Source organism: Hyalella azteca, unplaced genomic scaffold (genome assembly GCF_000764305.2).
Source record: "Hyalella azteca isolate HAZT.00-mixed unplaced genomic scaffold, Hazt_2.0.2 contig4507, whole genome shotgun sequence".
Lineage (NCBI taxonomy): Eukaryota > Metazoa > Arthropoda > Malacostraca > Amphipoda > Hyalellidae > Hyalella > Hyalella azteca.
The window spans coordinates 366,340-389,558 of NW_025934720.1; the positions used below are offsets into that span (position 1 = coordinate 366,340).

The 23,219-nt window shown below is 37.5% G+C and overlaps 2 protein-coding genes across 2 annotated transcripts in view; both read left to right on the forward strand.

The window, feature by feature from the left end:
- Positions 1–23,219, forward strand: part of LOC108680096 (CUGBP Elav-like family member 4) — a 432,488-nt gene that overhangs the window by 157,463 nt on the left and 251,806 nt on the right. The gene's annotated exons all lie outside the window — the stretch shown is intronic.
- Positions 11,563–16,754, forward strand: LOC125177734 (mucin-17-like). The gene is made up of 2 exons (XM_047880042.1): positions 11,563–12,149; positions 16,604–16,754. Exons 1-2 carry the CDS (start codon positions 11,563–11,565, stop codon positions 16,752–16,754), a joined length of 738 nt encoding a protein of 245 aa, XP_047735998.1.

Genomic DNA, 23,219 nt, shown 5'->3' on the forward strand with positions numbered 1-23,219 from the left:
CTTTTGTGCACATAAACGTACAATTCGTCGCATCTATGTGAACGTATTGGCTATTTTTATTATTATTGTACAGTATTTTGCTATACTTATTGTGAATGTGTTTGCTCTGTTTATTGTGAATGCGTTCGTTCACTCTGCTTATTGTAAATGTGTTTTATTTTATTTTTTGGAAAAAAATGTCTTTCTCTATTGTGAATAAAGTGAATTAATTTGTGAACGTATTGTCTCTAACTTTTGTTAACCAAATTGAATTGTTTATTGTGAAAATTTTGGCCTTGTTTATCATGAACGTAGTGGCTTTTTTGCGAACAAACATACTTGGAAATATTATAAACATTGGAGGCCTTTCTGCACATCCCAAGTCGCTGGATTGATGAAATTTTAATCCTGAATTGCCTATAAAATCATTGACTTGGCCTAGAATTATTGGTCATGAAGCGCGCGTAACAACTGTACAGGTAGCGTATTTTATACATGTCGTCTACGCATTCTTTCCTCATTTTGTTCGTGCATTCCATGGCCGAATTACAACATTTTTTAGTTCGAATTGAAATAATTAAATTAATATCAGATTAGTTACCGGTAGCATTAGGAACATGAATTTAATGCAAGGAATCCCCGTTAGAAATTTATTTAATTTTAATTAATTGTGTTTGGATTAATTGTATCTATTTTCTGACGCATTCAAAATAATGAAGATTTGCCTTGCGCTCTTCTTTAAGATTTGTAAAATGTATATATCTACCTACGTGATTGCATTATTTATGAATAAAATAGTAAGAGGAAGCGAGAGCTGTCAAAGAAAAGCGATTATAATTGAATCAAAAATATTAGGCTTGTTCGAGGAATTGACCAGCAGCGCCGGCATTCATTAACCAGAGCTTGTCGTACCTCTGCCATGCACCTGCTAAAATGGCTACCATGCACCACCTTCACTACCTCCACCTTACCTCTAACACTACAACCTCTGTTTTCACCACAATTAACTACATCAATTACACCTTCTCCATCTCTTCCTTCTCCATCTCTTCCTTCTCCACCATTTCCATGCGCTTCCACCTTCAACACACCCAACTCCACCTCCTAGACCTCCATCACTTATTACACCTCGTACACCAACTCAACCTCCACCATCTCCACTTCCAACTCCGCCATCTCCACCACCTTCACCCACAAATCTTCTAGCATACTTTCCCCTCACACACCTGTTGCTCCTCAACCCTCACTCCACCCCTCTACACCCCTCACTCCCCACCGTGCTTTACCCTCGTTATCACTCAACATCGCAACATAATAATTTCCAGAGCAGCGCAAATTCTTGCGACGACCTGGCGCTGAGGGCAGCTGGGCGCTGAGGGCAGCTGGGCGCTGAGGGCAGCTGGGCGCTGAGGGCAGCTGGGCGCTGAGGGCAGCTGGGCGCTGAGGGCAGCTGTGCTCGTGAACGGTTGCATGTTCACCTGCCCTGCCTTATACAGACGCAGCCGCTATATATTTTTGTATTTTGTGTATACAGCAGCACGTAGCTAACTACTCAGACTTTAGTGTTGCATGATCTGCACGCAATCATTCAGCTGCTGTGCCTGACTCCATGCAGCGGCTGCAGCTGCGGCAGCTGTGACACCTGTTGCTTCAAAGCGTCCAGACCCAACAAAATGGCCGCCAACGCTCCATAGCAACGCCTCTGTATTTTTTACAGCTGCTTACTACAAGATCTACTTTTATTTGTCCATATTTTAAGGCAGAAAAATAAGATTTAGCAATCCTTGCAAGGAGCGGTAATGAGTGAGTCATGATGGAAATTTGTGAGTCATGAGTATAAGTCCTGATGGAAGTTTCACCTTCTCACTTACCTGTGTGATTATTTGTATCCTTAAATACGTACGTTGAGAAATTAAATCTGTGTCATCTGGCAAGTCAAATTGTGTTTTCAATACATTTATTCTGTGTGAAAACACAGAATAAATGTATTGTGTTTTCAATTGCCTAGATTTGAATGGAATGGTGCAAGATTTATTTATATATACTTGATGCTGTTTATCGTAATAACTTCTTCCCGTACACGTTCGTCATATCGAACGCGACCTAGAACGTTCGTACGAGAAATTGTCGTAGCTTTCATAGATTTGATTTCGTAGTGAAACTGCCAATTTAAAAATTGGCTTCGACTGCTATTTCAGTAATGAAGCTAGCTAATCATTCACAGGGAAAAGTTTTAGTGAAGATAAAAAAATCCCTAGATAAAGTTTCGTTCACCTGCTACCTGATATACGAGTAGCGTAATAGGTAACAAATAAAGTATTTTAAGGATTTTCCTCCAGCGCTCACAATGTATCATTTTAGATACGAATTTTGTTGTGTGTAATGTTCCTTTATTTATTTTTTCATTTACGTTTTTTTTTTCATTCATTTCACTCAAACCTTAGATGTAAACCCGCCATGCGCTTTGTATAATTATCGTATTTATAATGTATGTGCTTAGATTATTTTAATCAATTTCCCGAATGAATATTTTGTTCTCGCCAGAAACCTTCGGCAAGAACCACAACGCTTGTCCAATTATTCCACTCAGAGAAGCGCAGTCGAGCTATGCGAAGCTTATCAAAGTACTAATTAAAATAAATATAGGTAATTTTTGTTATCAACATAATTAAAACTAGAGAGAATAATAATTAACAAAATACAGAAAACTCAGTTATAACAATTATCAATATAAGCAAATATCACCAAGTAAATAACATATTACATATTATGTAGAGAGTAGATTTTGAGAACGTACCTGAAGACTGGGCATAAAACATTTTTTTGCTATCTCACGATGCATTCTACTTCTAGCGTAAGAAATTCTAAGCAATAACATGAATATTGCATAACATGATATATTTGTTACGATATATTATACTCTACTATTGACCGAGTCACCCCAGTAATTTATAGTATTCAGTATTAAATGAATATAACCAAAGAGTTATTTATTTGCCTATGTTTGATTGTATTTATCAGCGCCAACTCAGTGACCAGCGTCAATACAAACAATAACATAGCATAAATATTGAACATAAAATTAGAGAAAGATGCAAAGTTCAATTATCTTGGCGGAAAGAATTGCTTCATTAGATAGAACCAACTCCCTTGCTAACAAAGCTTCATTGAAACGTTCTCTTTATTATAGAGTCAAACGAAAGTATATATGCACGACTGAAGCTCATCCAATGTATTGTATCTATTCAATCATTAATTTAGAATCCATTTATAGGTTTTCAGATCATTCTTCAATTGTTCGAGCGCATAAAACATCGGTGGAACGATCACTGTTGTCTTTGTTTCATGAACGGAAAAATATGAAGCTCTATTGAGACATTTTTTCTTGATGCTGCATTCAATAAACGAGGCGTCGCACAACGCACCTGGTACAGACGAATGCAGACATTCATACATGAATACATGCGTCATTCATTCGAAAGTCTAAATATTAACTCTGATCCACCTTTGTTCACTCCTTCACTCTGGCTGAATTCATTAATTTCCATGTATAGTGTGATACATTTTTTATGATTCAATGTCACAATCGCAGTAGCGGAGTGATAGACGATTTGAAGAGCCGTCATGAGTCACTTGAAATGTATCATAACGGCAGTAAAAAATGCATTCATATTAATTACATTGACAAATTTATATACATTTATATCTATTTTATCAACAAAAAAGTGTAGTACCATCACGTCTGGGATGAAGAAGTTCTGACATGTTTAGTCGGAATTGCTTATATAAGCTTCTGAACTGAACACTGAGCATAACCTGTATAGGGTTGTCTGTAGCTTGCCATTAAATGCTTTCAACTAATCCTTTCCCCTTCTTAATTGGTTGTAGTTAAAAAACTGAGTGATGACATAAGTGGTATCCTGCAATTAAACTTTTGCAAACATTAAGTAATTATCCTCGTAAATAATGGACCTTGTTTTGTATGAGCTCATAGCAAATTGAAATGTTTATGATCATTTTCTATAGTCTATTTTGCACAAAACTAACTGGCAATAATTAAGACTGACAATTATCAACTCTGTAATTTATGATTTCCATGCAAACACTAGCGAATCTGTAATCATTAAAAACATTCAACTCTTTAAATTTATGTTCTTTGTCATTTACACTCGTATATATTTGGCCATTTTTACGTTTTATTGGAAAGTAGGTTTGTGTATTTGTGTGGATATCAAAATTCTCATTCATATAAATTAATATATGAATAATCACATGATATTTCTTATTGCTTCGAGACTTCAAAGCCAAAGCCTGAATAACAGTATCGTTTTTCTGGTCTAATTAAGTTGATGGAAAAATTCGTATATCATTCGCGTTTGGCACACCTCAAGTTGAGCTGTAAACATTTAATTCAAAATTAACGAAATAAATTTAAAATGATTGTTTTTATTTTGACGCATGACATTCAACTTAAAATGGATCTTAAACTAAAAATCCTACTTTTTGGGCGCATCTAGCGACCAAATCTTGATTGACCTTCGTTAAAACAAAGGCGGTGAAAATTCTTCACGAGAATTTTACTGCAAGTAGGAATAGAATTTCATGTGAATTTCATTTTATCAAAGACTTTTGACGCAAGATTTTTCGATCTATTAATATATCCAGAAATTGTGAACAGAATTTATTCCTTTCTCTGGATCATAACATCCATCATGGTCGCCGCTTTCTGGATTTATCAGCCGTTACATCTGCGACTTAGGATAGTTGTTGTGTAGGATGTTGTTATTGCATTTTTGAAGAAATAGAGGAGGCGGCGCTATTCAGTTCGTGTGTCTGAAACGCTCTTAATTGAAGGGGAGTTTTAACGCAGTCTGGCAGTGCACCTGCGCATTGCTGGGTCTTTCATGCGCGATTTGTGAGAGATCAAATCAGGCATTCCTTGTTTCTCTATGCATGTTGGTAGGATAAAAGAGAGGCTTTAAATGGGGTCTCGCTGTTAAAATTAAAGGTCTAAATAGGGAATTGCTGTTGACAGGGTCAAATAGGGTCTCGTTGTTAATAGGGAGGGTCAAAACAGGGTTTCATTCTACGATGAGAAGTTCAAGCTACAGACCAGAAGTTATATAAGAAAGGCTTGAAAATTTGTATCAATCTGCTCCTACATTCCTGATATTGGCCATAATCAACATAATCTACTCATTTATCAGTAAATAAAATTTACAGTGTTAACGAACGAGTTTTAAGAAAAATATTCATGTAACGATGTCAGAAGATATATACACAAATTAGCCTTAATGCAGTCAACTAAAAGCTTTTAAGTGAAAGGTTTCTTTATGTAAAAAGTTATATCCATTGACTCACGAAATAATTTGCACGATTGCCATCTTGAAACGAATTTATAGGATATTGATTACTATCTTGAACGCTTTTCATTTCCCCCTATCCTCCAAGTCTCATTTCTTTTCAAATTATTTTTCAAGTTTTAAGAAGTATTATATCGGTTTCTGAAGCTATTTAAATCATAATGGCAATATTAATATTCCGATATCGCTGAATCATGTGAAAACCCATTTCATTATTTGCGGCATTTTTATTATAGAATTTAAGTTTTTAAATTCTTATCTCCAGTTAACATGGAGATTTAACCCATCTCTGACTTTGTATTGATGAAATTTACCCTATCTTGATTACATATTATTGATATTTAACCTATCTTCGATAATATACCGTTGAAATTTAACTTGTAAAATTATCACAGAGATTTTTTTTAAATTGTAATCTATTCTACTTCTGACGACATGGAACCGTAACTAAAGAACTTTACTAACCAATCATTTTCATATTTGTTTGAAAATTGAGAATTGGTTAGCGTGATGCGAACGAATCCAATCAGTTTCTCGAATTAATAATGGAGCTTAGCAAATATTGTAGCAAAATCGCGTTCCTTTGTAGCTATTATTTATAATAAAGTAGCAGTGAATTTTTTTCGCCGGACTTTTAATTTTGAACGTGGATGTAATAGTTGGAGGCCCTTCCCCTCATCTGGTTTTCCATCAGCCTTCGTTTGATCAAAGTTTAAACGTAGGACATTTTTGTGGTTCCGATGGATTTCCAATGTAGAAAACTACCATAATTTTGGGATATGAAATAATTCATTTGGAACCGCTGCACGTAGCAATGGAGCGCAATGGAAACGAAATAGAAACAAAAGTTCCAAAATGAAAATGGAAATAAAAGTCCACGTGCATTCCTTGACAGAGCGTCGATTTGGTTTTAATTTATTAAAGTGGCCGCTGATACCGTCTTGCTCGATGTTCCGGAGCTGGAGCGCCACGATGGCTGGAAAACGAAGTTTTTGGGACGAATTTGTTGTCCTGAAGCATTGACCATAAAATTTATAACAATGCGAATTGCTAAAATGATTCTAAATCGCTGAAAATAGTTTGAAATTGTATTTTATGTTGAATAATTTAGCTATACATTTTTTACTGTGATAATTTTTTGTTATTATAGAGCCCATTTTGAGTTTAGTTCAATGTATAAATAAAATTAAGATAAACATCTTTTCACAAAATTTATTTCATTGCTATACAGCATTTTAGGCTCCGGATATAGTGTCTGATTTTTCACGTCAATGGAGACTGGGAGCGGTAGGCTGCGCGCGAACGGTCGTTGAGCTCTCTGTGTTATATTGTTCTATTTCTGGTCACTTGGACAACGTCTTCATCCATCAAGTTGTCAGAGGCGGACGATTTCTTTCCAGCGCCGTCGATCCTCGGCACCGCATTAACGTAATTACTTTCCTTTTTATCCGATACTCACTTCCTCTTGAGCGTTGAAATTCCCGATATTTTCCCACAGCCTCGGAAATCTGGTGATCTTGTCAAGCTGGACGCGTGTGAGCATCAAAATCTCGTTAGGAAATCCTGCTTGTTCGGCGCGGATTTTGTAAACTTCTTCATGATATCAATCTTGCCTCGCGAAAATTTTCTAATCGGAAGATTGCTCCACAATTAACGCTGTTAACGCATTTCGATTATACCTTGAGCATCTTGCATGATGCAAAAACAATCATATTTTTCTTATCATGGTTTGTAGTCCAAAATACAATAAGTCTTGAATACAAATTAGTCGGGCTCGTGGTTTATCATTAAAATTAATAATCCTTTTCCAACATTTTATCACGTAAGTTCCCTCGAAATTTCAATTAAACTTGATTCCACAAATAAGTTTCAACACTGGAAAGGCATCCTTTTGCACCATAGCCTTGGAAAAATCCACAGAGACCGTAAGTTAGACTCAAAATTGCAGTTAACGCTCGACGTGTTGTGCTAAACCTGCGTCATAGAACCTGACGTAAACATGGCCTTGGCAACCGATTCTATGAAATCAGTTTCTGTTTTGATCAAAACTCAATGCCGTGACTTCCTCAGGGAGCTCTCGATGTTATGATCGCGAGGATATTTGCGAGGCTTCCTATCCGATGTCAAAAAGTACGCGCGAGACTTTTGCTTTGCGACTGCAGCGTCATTCAAAAGAAATGAACCAATGCATTTTGCGTTCGTTCTTAGATCGTTATATAAACGGAGTTAATTTCCGGTATGATGGATAGCTTATATTTAACTCAACTTGTTTAAAGATTCATCTTCTAATCCGAGTTAATGTCTGGCCGAGCAGTTTCAGCGAAGCAGTAGAGAGTTTGAACTGATGTCTCTGCACTGTAAATCCTTTTACTGTCCCAGCCAGATTTGATTAATTAATAGCTGACATCCTTTCTAATAGCTGCCGCTACAAAATAAAGATAATTATATACTGTAATGGGGAAGTGAGAATTTGAATAAATTGTATGAAATTTTTAGTTTTTTACGATAATAATTTTTTAAATTTTGTTATTTGCTGGCGCTCAGCTTATAAAAAATAAAAATAACACCTGCATGATAGGAATCGTGATTGTAACATCACATCAGAATATGATTTCAAATGCAGTTGTCAGGTATGGCACTGCTAGAGTTGGCAGGAATATTATAATCGCGGCTTATCTCATTCCTGTCAACCTGTGAAAATTTATCAACTTCTCACTCAGTTCAATGTATATGTCGGTCCCAATTGTGACACATGTTTTTAACCACAGTACGAGCAGAGAGATGCAGTAGCACTGATAAGCCCTATTTCCGTTACAAAATGGGTCAGGAGGACTTTTCATTAGCAAAATGTACATCATTATTTGAACAAACTCTTAAGTGTAGAAATTCACTAACCGCTGTCAATGCTATTCGTAGACAACGCGGATGTAGGCCTACATCCGTGTCTACATCCAATAAGCATAAGCCTAGGATGTAGACAAAGGCCTAGAGTGACTGCCATCAGATGATAGTTAATTGAAATGAGAACACTATTCACGAAAAAAATTTGTATCATGGCAATAACTTTCTGACTTGTGAATTGTTTCGACCACGACCACTAGACTTGCACCAGACTTGCCCAGTGACCGCTCCAGGCGCCAGTGGCAGCGAGAGAGATGCTCTGTCCATCAGTCAGTCCATCACCCATTGTCCCTAAGCCGCCTGTGCGTCGTTGTTGGTCGTAATAAACAAGAGCAATAAGTTAATATACAAGAGCAAGTTGTTGCTATTTCATTTGCTTAGAGCTCGGCCGTGTCGTGTAGTGGGCGCTAGCCTGTCCCAAGCGTGTCGCCGCTCTCATTACTGACGCCCGTGTGCTGCATCTGATCTTTTTAGCGCATTTTCTCATTCTGTCTGTCCATCTGTCCGTCCGTCCCTCTGTCCGTCCGTCCGTGACCTCAAATTTTCGTCGACGAGAAAATGCCCTCCCTGTCACTCACTGCAGTGAGTACTTTGTTATATTTTTTCTTGTCTTGCAAATCATCAAATGACTACGTTCACCGCAGCCTGTTGAGCGCAATTAAATATTCTTTTGTCTCTCAAAATTTGTTATGCATTAGGGATTTAAGGAATTTTTCTTCGCGGTCATGCAATTGTTTTATTCTCTGGAAAGTGCAAATTATTTTGCCCATGCAGCCCTTGACACACAAGTGTTGTGTGGAGTATCCATACGAGTCAGTTTATCCTCGGCCAAACAAAAAATTTCTTGCGTAAGTATTCTTAATACCTGCATAGAATACACAGAAAAATATGACGTATGTTTCAAGATTTGAAATCCAGCTCGATGAAATCCAATTCATTGACGCTAGTATAATGTTTGTGTTCGAACAAAGTGTAGAACTCAGCGCGAATTCTCCAGCTTGTAAGCAATGCATGGACGTCGGTCCATAATAACTAAGTTGCTTTCATCTCTGACAAGCTGGAAGCTTCTCAAAACTATTGAAATTCTGTCAAAAATTCACGGCTTACTGTAGAGGATAGAGCAACATATGCAGAAGTTTATTTGTTTAATAGGTTTACAGAGAACTTTTTTATTTTTATTTCAATTGAAAAGGTGCACCAGAGAAGTTATTGTGTCTTGCGCGTAGCTGTGAAGAAAGCGTATGGTATAAACACTGTAGTATGTTGAAATTTAAATTCTCGAATGCCCTCCTAATAGTTGTAGACTCGCTACCTATTGTAACGTTATTATTGTGATTATATATTCGTTCCTTTAATATTTTTTAAACTTATGGGTTAATTGCCTAGCTTTATTTTTATTATTTATTTTTTGCATTTTTGCGTAGCTTCAAAATCTCGGGCTCTAAAAATGGAACTCATGCGTGAACTCCTTGAACAATGAAATGAAATCTCGGCTGCATGGAGGCAGAATTAAGTTAGTTAGACAAATTAGTTATTAATCATTGTTAAAATTGGTTTATTCTTCTAAACCTAGTTATATTAATGATTAATTATTATTTAAATTAGTTTATCCTCTGAAACCTAGTTTCATTATTGATTAATTATTATTTAAATTAGTTTATTCTCTGAGACATAGTTAAATTAGTGATCAGTTCATATTAAAATTAGTTTATTTTCTTAATAATCACATTCACATGATACTATATTCATGCTATATCAGAATATAGTATGAATGATTACGTCCACAGTATTATCAAGCTCTATTGAACTGCATAGATATCAATAGTTTCATATGTTTCTTCATAAGGGCAATTAAAATCAGCATAAAAGCTGTTGAAATTAAAACAAGAAATTATCAGTTTGATATTTGAAGATTTAATTATCCACCAATATTTTAGAATGAATCATTAAGTGATTTTGACTGAACTTCTATTATCTTTTCCGATTTCCAGATCGTTGATAGGATCGTAAATATGTTTTGACAGTTTAATTAGCTTTTATTATCCTCGCCCTGTTGTCTCTCCAATAACAATATCATCCCAAGCACGTGAATAATATTTAATAATTATTTGATGGGGGATTGGAATCATCATGAACCATATCAAAGGAGAATTTATTTATGTGCGAAATATTTTCATATGGGATGACAATAATTTTATTAAGTTATATTACATTACTTTCACGTGTTGTGACAGCTCTATTAATACAGATTAATTACAGAAACTTCATGTGTGATGACAATAATTTAAATAATTTATATTACATTATTTCCACGTGTTGTGACAGCACTTTTAATACAGATTAATTACAGAATTTTCACGTGTGATGAGAGCAACTGTAATCCAGGTATACTGCAGTAATTTTATGTTACAGTATTCTTAAGTCAGCAGAGACCGCACAATAGTTATAACAATAGTTATAACAATAGTTATAACAATAGCTGACAATATTCTAGAAGGGGGCCTTTGTGTCCCTGCAAGATGTGCAGCTACATATACAGGGTCAGAGCTGCTCTATTGACATCTGCAACACAATTATTTAGTCATCCTTTTGTGTCACTATTGACATCTGCAACACAATTATGTAGTCATGCTTTTGTGTCACTATTGAGGTCCAAACTTGTCTTGTTGATTGAGTGCAGAAGCAACAAATACTGCATAGTGTGTAGGCACGCATAAGATAAGACGATTTGCCTGTTGCTTCATCAAATATTGCGCACAGTAATGTAATTCACTTGTCCTTGTGATATAAAAAATATTGCTACGGCATCGCCGTTATTGTCAATGTCACCAGAATACTCTTCTCTCCATGATGCGAGTATCATTAATTAACTGTTATACAATAAATACAATAAATATTTCGCTACGTAATGTCATTTTCTTGATCAGACGAGTATCCTAGCGATACATAAATATTACAACACGTATGGTCGTAGCCTCGATAAGATAAATATAGATATACTATATAATGCATATTGTATTAAATCACTGCACATTCTGACGGATTTTATACACGACGGCTTTGCGCAAGCTTGTATTAAGACGACAATATTCAATAAGAATTTTTTGTAACTAAGCAACTTCAATCCTGAATGACTTCTAGATCTGCATCCTATTTAATCACCTCCTGAAATGAGTGCGTGATTATTATCTATGCTTCCTAATGTCTAGTTACTGGCAAACGAAGATTAATTTGCTGATAAATCTTGACTTCATTTCGTGCTACAAATGTTAATAACGTTTTGGCAGCAGGTATTTGGGCATAGCTTAAGAAAGTCTAAATGCGTGTTGTCGCATGCGTGTTGCATCCCTTTCTCATTCCCTCGTCCCTCTCCTATCCCCTTCCCATATTTTTCCGACTCTTACTCCCTTTTCAAACACCTTATTCCTTTCCCTTTATCACATCACACTCCCATTCTCCCCTGCCTCTGTCACTCTCACATCCCTCCCTCACTCCTCATCCCCTCCCTTATTCTCACATCCCTCCTTCTCCCATCCCTCTCCCTCTCCCACTCTTCTTCTCCCCTCCCATGCCATCTGATCTCAGGCGCTCGTTGCTAGGTTGTCACCATGACAACCGCTCCCTGCCTCTGTCCTCCCTGCCTCTGTCCTCCCTGCCTCTGTCCTCCCTGCCTCTGTCCTCCCTGCCTCTGTCCTCCCCGCCTCTGTCCTCCCTGCCTCTGTCCTCCCTGCCTCTGTCCTCCCTGCCTCTGTCCTCCATGCCTCTGTCCTCCCTGTCTCTGTCCTCCCTGCTTCTGTCCTCCCTGCCTCTGTCCTCCCTGCCTCTGTCCTCCCTGCCTCTGTCCTCCCTGCCTCTGTCCTCCATGCCTCTGTCCTCCATGCCTCTGTCCTCCCTGCCTTTGATTACGTACAAGTTCATGCGAAGAAATTTCAAAAAAATTGAACATAATCGATGATATAATTGTAAATGTAAAGCCGATGTTGATAACTCATGTACGGAAAATTCTATTCCTTCAAACCACCATTTCCTCATTCATCAAAATATATAAATATTACATGATCTCATTCAGCGCATACAACAAATTAATATCATTTGGCCTGGGCTAGCCGATGCTTTTGTATTGGGACACCCTTAGTAAATGCGATACTCTGTTCACTATAGTACTCACCTCGTTCATGTATGGAGGCTGTCTAGACGTTGGGTTACTTTGTTGAATTTATTTCGGAACTATTTCGGATGGCTTGACTTCTCAATCATCCAATTTTTACTCCCACCAAGTATCAACTTTTTAACTATCATATCCCTTTTAACTAATTATCCTCTGTGAATAATTGTTCCACACAATAATTTCAAGTAATTGATTACTACATGTGTATTGTGACTAAAATCAAACATATTCCAGAGACCTGCGTCCATGAGCCGTCTATGAGAACCATCACTCGGTGCTCTAAATATCCAGCGTGCAGTGGATAATAAAAAATAGATGAAAATGTTAAGACCCCAAACACATTGTTCCCTACAATCCAAACTAGAATTAACAACCTGCCATTCCAGCTTGTCTGGATCTCTTTTCGTTTGTGCTCTCTGTACGCATTTCTCAGGATCTCTTAAATCTTGCTTCATTTAACTCCATTTAACGAAGCGGCGGCTTACGGAAAAGATCCGCGCCCTGACTGAGCTGCGAATCAACATTTGCACCTACGCCTCTAAACCGTTATCGTTTTAACGCTATTTCGTTTTATAGTGACGCAATTATTAACGTTTCAAACAGCAAGGCAGTTAGGCTGAATAATATGGATTAATAATAATGCGTGAACATTAAAAAATGATAAAAAAAATAATTTTTACTCTATCAATTATTGGATAAGATGATTACCAAAATTTTACCCTTATAATTTGCGTGGGCGCAATTATGTCACCGGAGCGAATTATTTCAGTTCAAGTCTTCAATACGTACAAGTAGTCGCCGTGATTGCCCTGACAACCTGTGGCCTTGTCTGTAGCTCTGTTCTTATTAATTTATTCATTGAATGAAAAAAGCCCGTGATATGGTTTTGTTTTATTTTAGTTATCGGAATTGAGTTGAAATTTTGTTAAATTAGCTTCTTTATCTCGCGTCCTGATAATATCTGTTTTCCTGGTCAAAATTAACATGCAATGAAGTGTCGAAAGAATCTCATTGCAGTTTGAGCAATGACAGTGCATTAAAAAAATAACTCAGTACTCACTGCAATGAGTGACAGAGAGCGCATTTTCTCGTCGACGAAAACGTGAAGTCACGGACAGACAGACGGACAGACGGACGGACAGACGGACGGACAGACGGACGGACAGACGGACAGATGGACAGACAGACGGACATGGTGAGCACAATAGCGCATTTTTTCATAAATGAGAAAATGCGCTAAACATGAGCTAAATTTTTTCGAGATAGCGATGCACTTTTTTGCCTTTATGTGAGTCATCCTGACCCAGTTTGACCCCGGCTGAGTGCGACGTGCAAGTAGTGTGTCACTAGTTGTACAGTTTGACTCATCAGTATACTTGAGTGTGTGCCCAATCTGGATTCAACCAAGGGTTTCTTCTTAAGACTGGACCCTAAATTACATCACTTCTGGCAATGATCTTCCTAACTCGTCATGCATATTCATGCGCTGGGCAATTGATTTTGATGGAATTACCCCTGCAACTCGAGTGCCGGTGAACGGACGGACCTAATGCATAGGCTAGCAGTCTTTTATCGCTCGGGTCGCGTCTATAGCGACTTTTTTGCGTTAAGTCTTCGCCTGCCTTGCTGCAATTTTTTGACCTTGCTGACGAACTTTTTCTCGTTTTTATTCATCAATTAATAGTATGCCAAACGAATTACCAGCTGGCAAAATATTTTATGCATTTTTTTGTTTCTCTTTGTTTTCAGTACTCTAAAATTTTGTAGAACTCGTGTTCTATAGGTTTTTCCTGCTTTCAACGGTTGATAAAACAAAAACAAAAAATAACAAAATATGCATCCATATCATAATTCTTAATTCATGATATGCATTTTTAGCGCATTTTCTCGTTTATGGAAAAACGGCGCTATTTTTCTCGTCATAATGCACTCTCTGTCACTCACTGCAGTGAGTACTGAGTTGTATATTTTCATTCATGACTTGATAGATGAATTTCCTATCATAGTTTGTGTGCGTGTCCCAGCGGTACATCGACCCCCCTGCGTGTATAAATCTCTCTCATATTATTTAAATATAACATATACATCAACATTATATTTCAACACCATTCATCATGTAAATGGTTGTTGAAGCATCGCGCTGAATTTTTGACTGGTTGGTATCACCCAATGCATCTATAATATATATTTCACTGCAAATTTTAATTTTTTTGAATTAACAAAATTTAATTCACATTTTTACACTCGAGATGAAGTCGCTTAACCATGTCGACCAAAATATTATTAATTGAAGCTATTTATTCCTTATCAATTATACGTGTATTTTGCTCAACTTGGAGTGCAATCGTTTCTCGAATGATATAACTCATGTCTCACCTTCAATAATAACAAACCAAGCAAATTTTCGCGATTTATTCAAGTCCTGCAGAATTCTGGAGCATTTAACACTGCGCCTAAAGATCTTCCAACGCTGCGAGGCGCTCGACCTGAGCGCCAAATTGTCAAAGCTGGCCTGGCTGAGAACATGGCTTGGTTCCTTCATGTTCTGGTGCATCTTGCTGTTCTCTTGATATATTTTGTGTTGATATTTTGTTTACGGACTGATGCCACATAAGCTGCCGAGAAATTTATGCTGTTCGCTTTTTTTAATGTTTAAATTCTGTTTCGGTATAGGTACGGCTATGTTGAATCTTTGTTATTACGTGAGTAGTATTAGTGCTATTAGTGCAATAATAGCCTTGTTGTTAGTGTTGTAATTGCAATGTTTAGGAGTTGTAATTGCACAGCTGTTAGTTATGTAACCGCACTGTCATTATTGTTGTAACAACACTATTGTTGCTGTTTTAAGAGCACTGTTGTTGCTGTTGTAACAGCACTGCTGTTGCTGTTGTAACAGTACTGTTGTTGCTGTTGTAACAGCACTGTTGTTGCTGTTGTAACAGCACTGTTGTTACTGTTGTAACAACACTGCTGTTGCTGTTGTAACAGCACTGTTGTTGCTGTTGTAACAACACTGCTGTTGCTGTTGTAACAGCACTGTTGTTGCTGTTGTAACAACACTATTGTTGCTGTTGTAACAGCACTGTTTTTGCTGTTGTAACAGCACTGTTGTTGCTGTTGTAACAGCACTGTTGTTACTGTTGTAGCATCACCATTGTTCGGATTGTAACGTAACCACAATATCCGAGTGTCATATAGCGCTCCGCAAATTAGCGCAAAACTCCACGGAATAGTACGCCTTAATTGCACCACTCGACTCCTGTAAACAGCGTCAGGGAGCAAACTTTATTGCAGCCTCTGATAGTTTCCGGAACATCCGTGACAACTGAACATCCGCACTCGATCCGCAGTCTTTGTAACTCGCGTAAACTTTTGTGATATTTCCTAGCTGCTTTACGTCGGCTCATCACAATACTAATGAGGGATATTTAAAAGCGGTATTTACAAAAAAAAAAATAGATCGATACGACATGGATAAAATGCTATAATTCGACTATGCATGTTGAAGTTCAAATCATTCAGAACTTTTAAATTAACATTAAAATCATATAATGAGTTTCTCGATGGGTTGACATTGTCAAGCCCAATAATCAACGTGTTGTCTAATCTCTCGCACAATGATCTGCTCATGAGATTCTCTAAGCAATTGCTTAATTACAAATTAAAACATTTGAGGGAAGATTTAAGAGACAAACGTTTCTGTAGGATTGCGTATTATGAGCAAACATCGAAAAATCTTCTATAAACTGTAATAAATTTGTGGTTTTCGCGGTAATATGTTTTTCTTTATTTTTCTTTCGATGTTTCTCCAATACAGAATTGTTTTCCAGGAATAAATTTGTCGTTTCTCAGAGCTTCAGAAACCAGAGCTTGTATTGATTTTAGTGGAGCCTGGAGTTTAATCGTTTAACAGGTGGTAGCGTGCGATCTAAATGCAACTGTAGTCTTTAGATCCTGCGCAGTTTGTATACGGACATTACAAGACGAATGCTTTTCGGAACCGCGCTGCGACGCAAAAATGATCGATATTATAATTGCTTTCGAGCATCCAGCTGTGATGCTGGGGCCAGCTGTGATGCTGGGGCCAGCTGTGATGCTGGAGCCAGCTGTGATGCTGGGGCCAGCTGTGATGCTGGAGCTCTGTGATGCTGGATCAGCCGTGATGCTGAAAAAAATGTGATGTTGGGGCCAGCTGTGGTGCTGGAGCAGCTGCGATGCTAGAGCAGCTGCGATGCTGGAGCAGCTGTGATGCTGGAGCAGCTGTGATGCTGGAGACAGCTGTGATGCTGGGGCCAGCTATGATGCTGGGGCCAGCTGTGGTGCTGGAGCAGCTGCGATGCTAGAGCAGCTGCGATGCTGGAGCAGCTGTGATGCTGGAGCAGCTATGATGCTGGAGCAGCTGTGATGCTGGAGCAGCTGTGATGTTGGAGCAGCTGTGATGCTAAGACGATATCTCTGTAAGCAGAAGCTGTGGTCCCGACAGACGCGTCTTCAGAGAGCATCCGCGGTGGCCAGAGATTAGCGTCTCTGCACGAGCTTCTTTAATTACCAGAATTTCTTGCCTGGCTGTGAGAAGGACTATGTGGCCGTATATTAATTATCGCTGCCGCATCCAGGCTTGTATATTGTCGATGAAATTAGAGACTAATTAACTGTGCGAGGTTTTATGCCTACTTGCTTGTGTATGAATTCGCATTCGAAACTCGATAAGGTAATTTCACGCTTGAGGAGTTAATTTTTCGATTCATTGAGGAATGTAATCTCTCTTTACAGTCACAAAGCATTTGGTTCAATGTGACCAAAACTGTTGCTTGAAAATTTCACAAGCAACTTTATTTTTATTTTATGTAATTTAAAGGTAAACTGTGGGCGAAATAATTTAGGTTATATTTCGAGCGTGAAAAAGACGTAATCGTTTATTGAAATAACCTTCGTAACCATTCCACTCTGACCCGATCCATAACATTCCCCCCTTCGGTCAGTGCTCGTAATGATATCTTCTCAAATTCAGACTATCGTCAAATGTAATGATGTGAGAACCACGATATAATTTGACCAGCAATTTTACTTTCAGTTTTCTGTAGGCCGGATGACCCTTGGACAAGATTTTAGATGCAATGCATGCCTGGTCGAGGCTGTAAAAGCGTCCGCTTATTGGGTGCAAATGTCCCTTGTTATTGCCTCTAAATTCAATTACGTTCCGAATTAGCATCGTCTCCTGTAGCAATGGGAGGGCAATCACTATGGCTGTGCCTTCACTATGGCTGTGCAATCACTATGACTGTGCAGTCACTATGACTGTGCAATCCCTATGGCTGTGCAATCACTATGGCTGTGCCTTCACTATGGCTGTGCCATCCCTATGGCTGTGCAATAACTATGACTGCCTTCACTATGGCTGTGCAATCACTATGACTGTGCAGTCACTATGACTGTGCAATCCCTATGGCTGTGCCTTCACTATGGCTGTGCAATAACTATGACTGCCTTCACTATGGCTGTGCAATCACTATGACTGTGCAGTCACTATGGCTGTGCAATCACTATGACTGTGCATTCCATATGGTTGTGCTATTACTATGGCTGCGCAATCACTATATGGCTGTGAAAGCATTATGGCTGTGCAATCACTATAGCTGTTATATCACTATGGCTGTTATATCACTATGGCTGTTCCATCACTATGGCTGTGCCATCACTATGGCTGTGCCATCACGATGGCTTTGGAATCTTTACGGCAGTGCAATCTCTGTGTCTAAACAATCCCCACATAAGTGTAATACCGATGGCAGTGCAGTCCATGCGGCAGTGCAATTCTTTTCTTACCGCAAGCACAGCTCGCGCTCTCAAATGATCCTCTCACACACAGAAGTGATCTTGTTCTGCTCACAGAGATCTTCTACACGCGGTGCTTCTAATGTAATAGGTTTTTAAATAAAAACTTCATGTCTATAGTTTGCTAGTTGCTTGGACAATCAAGACTTTTTAAGCCTAATTTCAATTGGATTCGGTCGATTCAGGCCTGATTTTTTTTATAAACTGTACAGTTCTGTTAGTATTTTTTTAGAACAATGAAACATTTTATAGGTACAATTTTTGTTTGGTCTGATATTTCGTTAGGCCTGAATAATGATTTAGAACCTCAGCTGTGGTGGCATTCGTACATGGTTATAGAACTTAAACATTCTCTAAAAATATATGTATTCTGAATTAAAGGTTTTTCAGTGAAAATTTTTGACAAACTTTAAATGAGGATCGAAGTTTTGAAAGTTTAACTGATCTTTACTTCTGTTAAATCCATTTAATTTTATACAGTTATACAGTGTCCAGTGTGAACTACAGTGATAAATTATATAGTTTCTGTATAATTTTTGCAATTTGCAGTTTCATAAGGAAGTTATGAATTTAACGTGCGTTATAAGTATTTCACTTCAGCTGTAATTATTATTCACTGTCAACGGAACTCAAAAGTGAACAATATATAGTTTATTATTCCACCTACTATGCAATTTGTTTGTCTATTTTCTGCCAAATTGATTTCAGAAAAATTTACATATAAAAAAAAAGTTTTCCGTCTTTAAATCTTTACGACTCATCGTAACATTGGTATACCCTGAATAATAATTCTATAATATTATAAATGTTCACTCATATATATGGTCAATAAACTTTACTTGCCGGATGTTCCAAGGTGTGAATATTTTAAAGAATTTTACTAAGATTCCTTCTGCTGGGAGCGAATTTTCCTCCATAGTGCTTCGCATAGGAATTTCTAGTTTCATGATATGCAGCCATATTCAACAATATATGTGATCTTCGTAATAAAATTTCAGCATTAAATATTTGCTTCTTAAATATCGTGCGCATTAGTCCATTCCATTGATGCGTTGCCTTGTTCATATTAGCAAATTGGCTAACTATGATCAATTGGAAGTGTGGTAAGGCTATGTCAATTTAAAGTTCGGCTAATTTTATTTATTTTTATTTCAAATTATGCATTATTATATGATAGTCGGGACCTGGAATCTTCGAGTATTAGAAGCTACGTGGCTTACGCTTTTATACGTAATGAAGGTATAACTAGATCAGATATAACTATAGCTGGTATTTTATTTTCTTAAAATCATAAAAATGTACCTAACGTGCTTTTGGACGAAATATTTTCTTTCGGAATTTACACTCATCGATACTCTTAAAAATATTCCAAATCTGTCTCTCGCCAGAGTTGCAATGCACTTAACTTACATTTCTCAATTCTCAATTAATTGAGAACTGATGATACGTCTGGGAGTGGAATAATTCGACAAAGTAGTGATTGTTCGCAAAGTAAAAATGAATGTTAATTTTATATCGAGGGAAGCTTATTGTTCAGTGGCAGAGCATTAAACAAAGCTCGGCTCTGCCGCCACAGCATACCACAGCGCGGCAGGCTTCAGGCCTCAGCAGCTCAGGCTGTGATGCTTTGAAGTCTGGGCTGTGGTGCTGCTGTGATGTGGTCTTGTGGTCGTTGTGGAGCTTGTGTGATGTTGCTGTGTTGCTGTGAGGCAGCTGTTGTGGTGCTGCTGTAGGGCCCCATGCACTGCATTTGTGGTGCTGCTGTGGTGCTGTGGAGTGCTGTTGTGACTTCACTGTTGTGCTGTTATTGTGGATTGTGTGCTGCAGTGCGGATAACTGTTGCCCATAACAAAACATTCTTATTTCACTGCATTCTTATGCTAGGCCTGGAAACGGGGGGTTAGCTGGCTGTTGATATGATATGTGGGTCCGTTGCTGCATACCATACCTGTTGATGCTCCTGAGACTGTCTGTTGCTGCTCACTCAAGCAGCCTGTTGATGCTGCTGGTGCTGCCTGTTGCTGCTCACTCAAGCAGCCTGTTGATGCTGCTGGTGCTGCCTGTTGCTGCTCACTCAAGCAGCCTGTTGAATAGTTCAGATTTCAACCATATAATAAATAATTGTAAAAAAATTATAATAATTCAACTTAAATTCAAGCGATGTTAGGAATAAATGGGACTATATTCGATGTATAAATTGAATGCATGAATAGTTAATTATGAATCAATGCAAACTTGATTTCCAAAGAACTCGAATTAAATGGAATATCTGTGAAAAATGTGTCGATCATGTATGAAAAATGTTCCCTATTGAATTGAATTTGTATTTAAAATATGCGAAGAACTTATGGAAAGTTGTTGAAAACGCATAAAAATATTATTTAAATTTATCAAAATTCATCCAGATTACGTGGAATATGTACGGACTATATTTTCAGAATGTCAAAAAGTTTCATATAATTACCGAAAATTTCTAAATATGCGTGTTAAGTGTTTGGGAATGAATTAACATCTTCGTAATTTAATGGGCAACATATGAAGCCACATTCGCGAAATTTCCAGAAAATGTTGCGAATAACAAGAAAAACGCAATACATTCTTTAATATATAGCTAATACATCAAGGCAGATAGTCACTGATTTGTCACAATCTTTCCATTACGTAACCCACACCTTAACTCGTTTGATTCCATCATATAAATTTATTAGGAACAAGAGCGCCAATTGGGTAACAAATTCCTAATCCTAATTCCGTATTTATATTCCACCAAATGAATTTATTAAACTCAATCAAGGTGGAGTCAACAATGGTATGTTCGAACCCTTTTCTGCAGTTACTCCTGTTTTGAAACGTGTAGTAAATAATGCATTATATTTAATATTTTCTGGTAAAACATACAGGGTTATTTTAAATGATGGACCCAATTTAATAAATTCGTATAATTTATACACCAATTCAAAGAGAAAGATTCAAGGTTTTTCTCCTTTTTTTCTAAATGCTCAATATGTCCCCCTTGCCCTCTCAGTAAGTGACAATCAGTCACTTCCTGAGCGTTGGGTAGGACTCGTAGGAAATGAAGATCCTAAATTTATTCCTAAATAAATAAGAATTAACTTATTAGGGTCCATCATTTAGAAAAACCCTGCATTTTGAATTGAACAATGATTTCATTTCTCCATGCGAACTTTGTTCAGAATAATTAACACGCTCCCTAATATCCTCATGTACTAGCTATTCCAGTCTTCTAGCACACTAGCGAATTATTGCTTATATACAAATAAGTAGGCAGCCTTCATATATAACTACCATAACGTTCATCAGAGACAACCTGCACTTAACGGCCGAGGGAAAAGATCAAAATTGTCTTAAATTTTTAGCCTAATTTAACATGCATTATTTGGTGTCCTCAAGTATTAGTCTAATTTATTTTAACTTTGAAGAGTATATTTAACAATCCTCCTGATTAATTTTGTAGATTCAAACAGGAAATTTCAAGTGTCGTCTCAGCCGAAGCCTCTGCGGGCTTCCTAATGAAATTTTCTAGATTGGAAGTTATTTTATTTCTCATTTAGTGCTACTACTTCAGTAAAAATAAAATAATTTATCTTGGCTTTCAACGAGCAGCTTTAATGAATATCTATTTTTGGTTAAAATCTACGTAATCTTTTCATCGTTGAGTAATAATTGTGGATGATAGATGTGGATGATAGATTGGACATCTCTCATCGCGTTCCTGGGAAGCGTATCACCGAGGCGATCTCTCGCTCATTGCACATCAAACACGTCGGTCCCGACGACTAATCTCTGGCGCTGGGGCGCTCCGTGTAACGATACAAGCCTTGCAAAAGGTGGGACGAATTTTACACGTCGCCACGACAGCGACGAATATGGGAGGCTTCTGCGCTAATTACAGCGAGTATTTTGCGGCTGCGAGGAGATGTCTGCCGCCATTCATCTCTCGAGGATCTTATGATACTCAAGAAATTCATCCTTCCAGACTCGCTACGAGTTTTCAATAATAGGACGTTTTTGGAATCAAGTCGCCAGCTTACAGTCAATCTTTTAGATTTTAAATTCTATAAAATATTGCTATAACATGACATCTTATTTTTAGAATGAAAGTCTTACGATAAAAAAACTTGCCCTATATCTTCCTTGAACGGCCATCTTTTAACTTTAAAAATTGAGGCATGCTTTAACATTTATTTTTACTGAAGATTGGATTGAATGTTCCTACAGAAATGTATTATAAGTAAATATATCTGCGACTCTCTTTCAAATTATAGATGAAATTAAAATTATTTCGTCGACGAAGTTGACATATATAGATTCATGAAGCAGTATTTTTCAAATATCATTTTCTAAACAAATCAGTCACACAACACAAATCGGCATAAGAAAAAATATCATCGAACTGTATTGAACACACTCAATTAATTACTTTGTACCAGCGTCATTAGACTCATTATTATTTCTTACATGAGAAAGTGATCGCAAGCATCGAGGTTGATCGCTGTTAATGAGGGTCGAGGCGGACGAAGTTCTCCCTCGAACGAACTGTCAGGGCTTGTCCGACCTCTCAAGTTTCTTAATAGATGCGCCGCTCCACACGTTCTGCTTGCCTATATATATGCTCAGTCTGATCCAAATGTACCTTAAAGAATATTTGAAATAAATTGAAGACCTCATCACCACCCACCATTACTTAATTAACAGAGAACTCACTTATAACTACCGCAAGCCATGAACAGCATCTGAACATAGATACACAATGCAAATATCTAATAAACTTGAGTATTCGGCAATAAAGATGCGTTGTTTCTTATTCAAATGGCATGAATAACTAATTATGCTTACACATTTTAATTATGCTTATTTATTCCTAGTGTCATGGCAAACTACCATTTAGCTGGAGAATAATTTGGTGAATGACTTGAAAAATTTATCGGAAAAAAACAGGTGCGAGAATTCAT

What these genes read in the sequence shown, in the direction of transcription:
- LOC125177734 (XM_047880042.1), top strand. Translation starts at nt 11,563, where the DNA reads ATGCGTGTTGTCGCATGCGTGTTGCATCCCTTTCTCATTCCCTCGTCC. An exon ending in TCCTCCCTGCCTTTGATTAC is followed by an intron (nt 12,150 to 16,603) that starts GTACAAGTTCAT and finishes TGTTGGGGCCAG; the next exon opens with CTGTGGTGCTGGAGCAGCTG.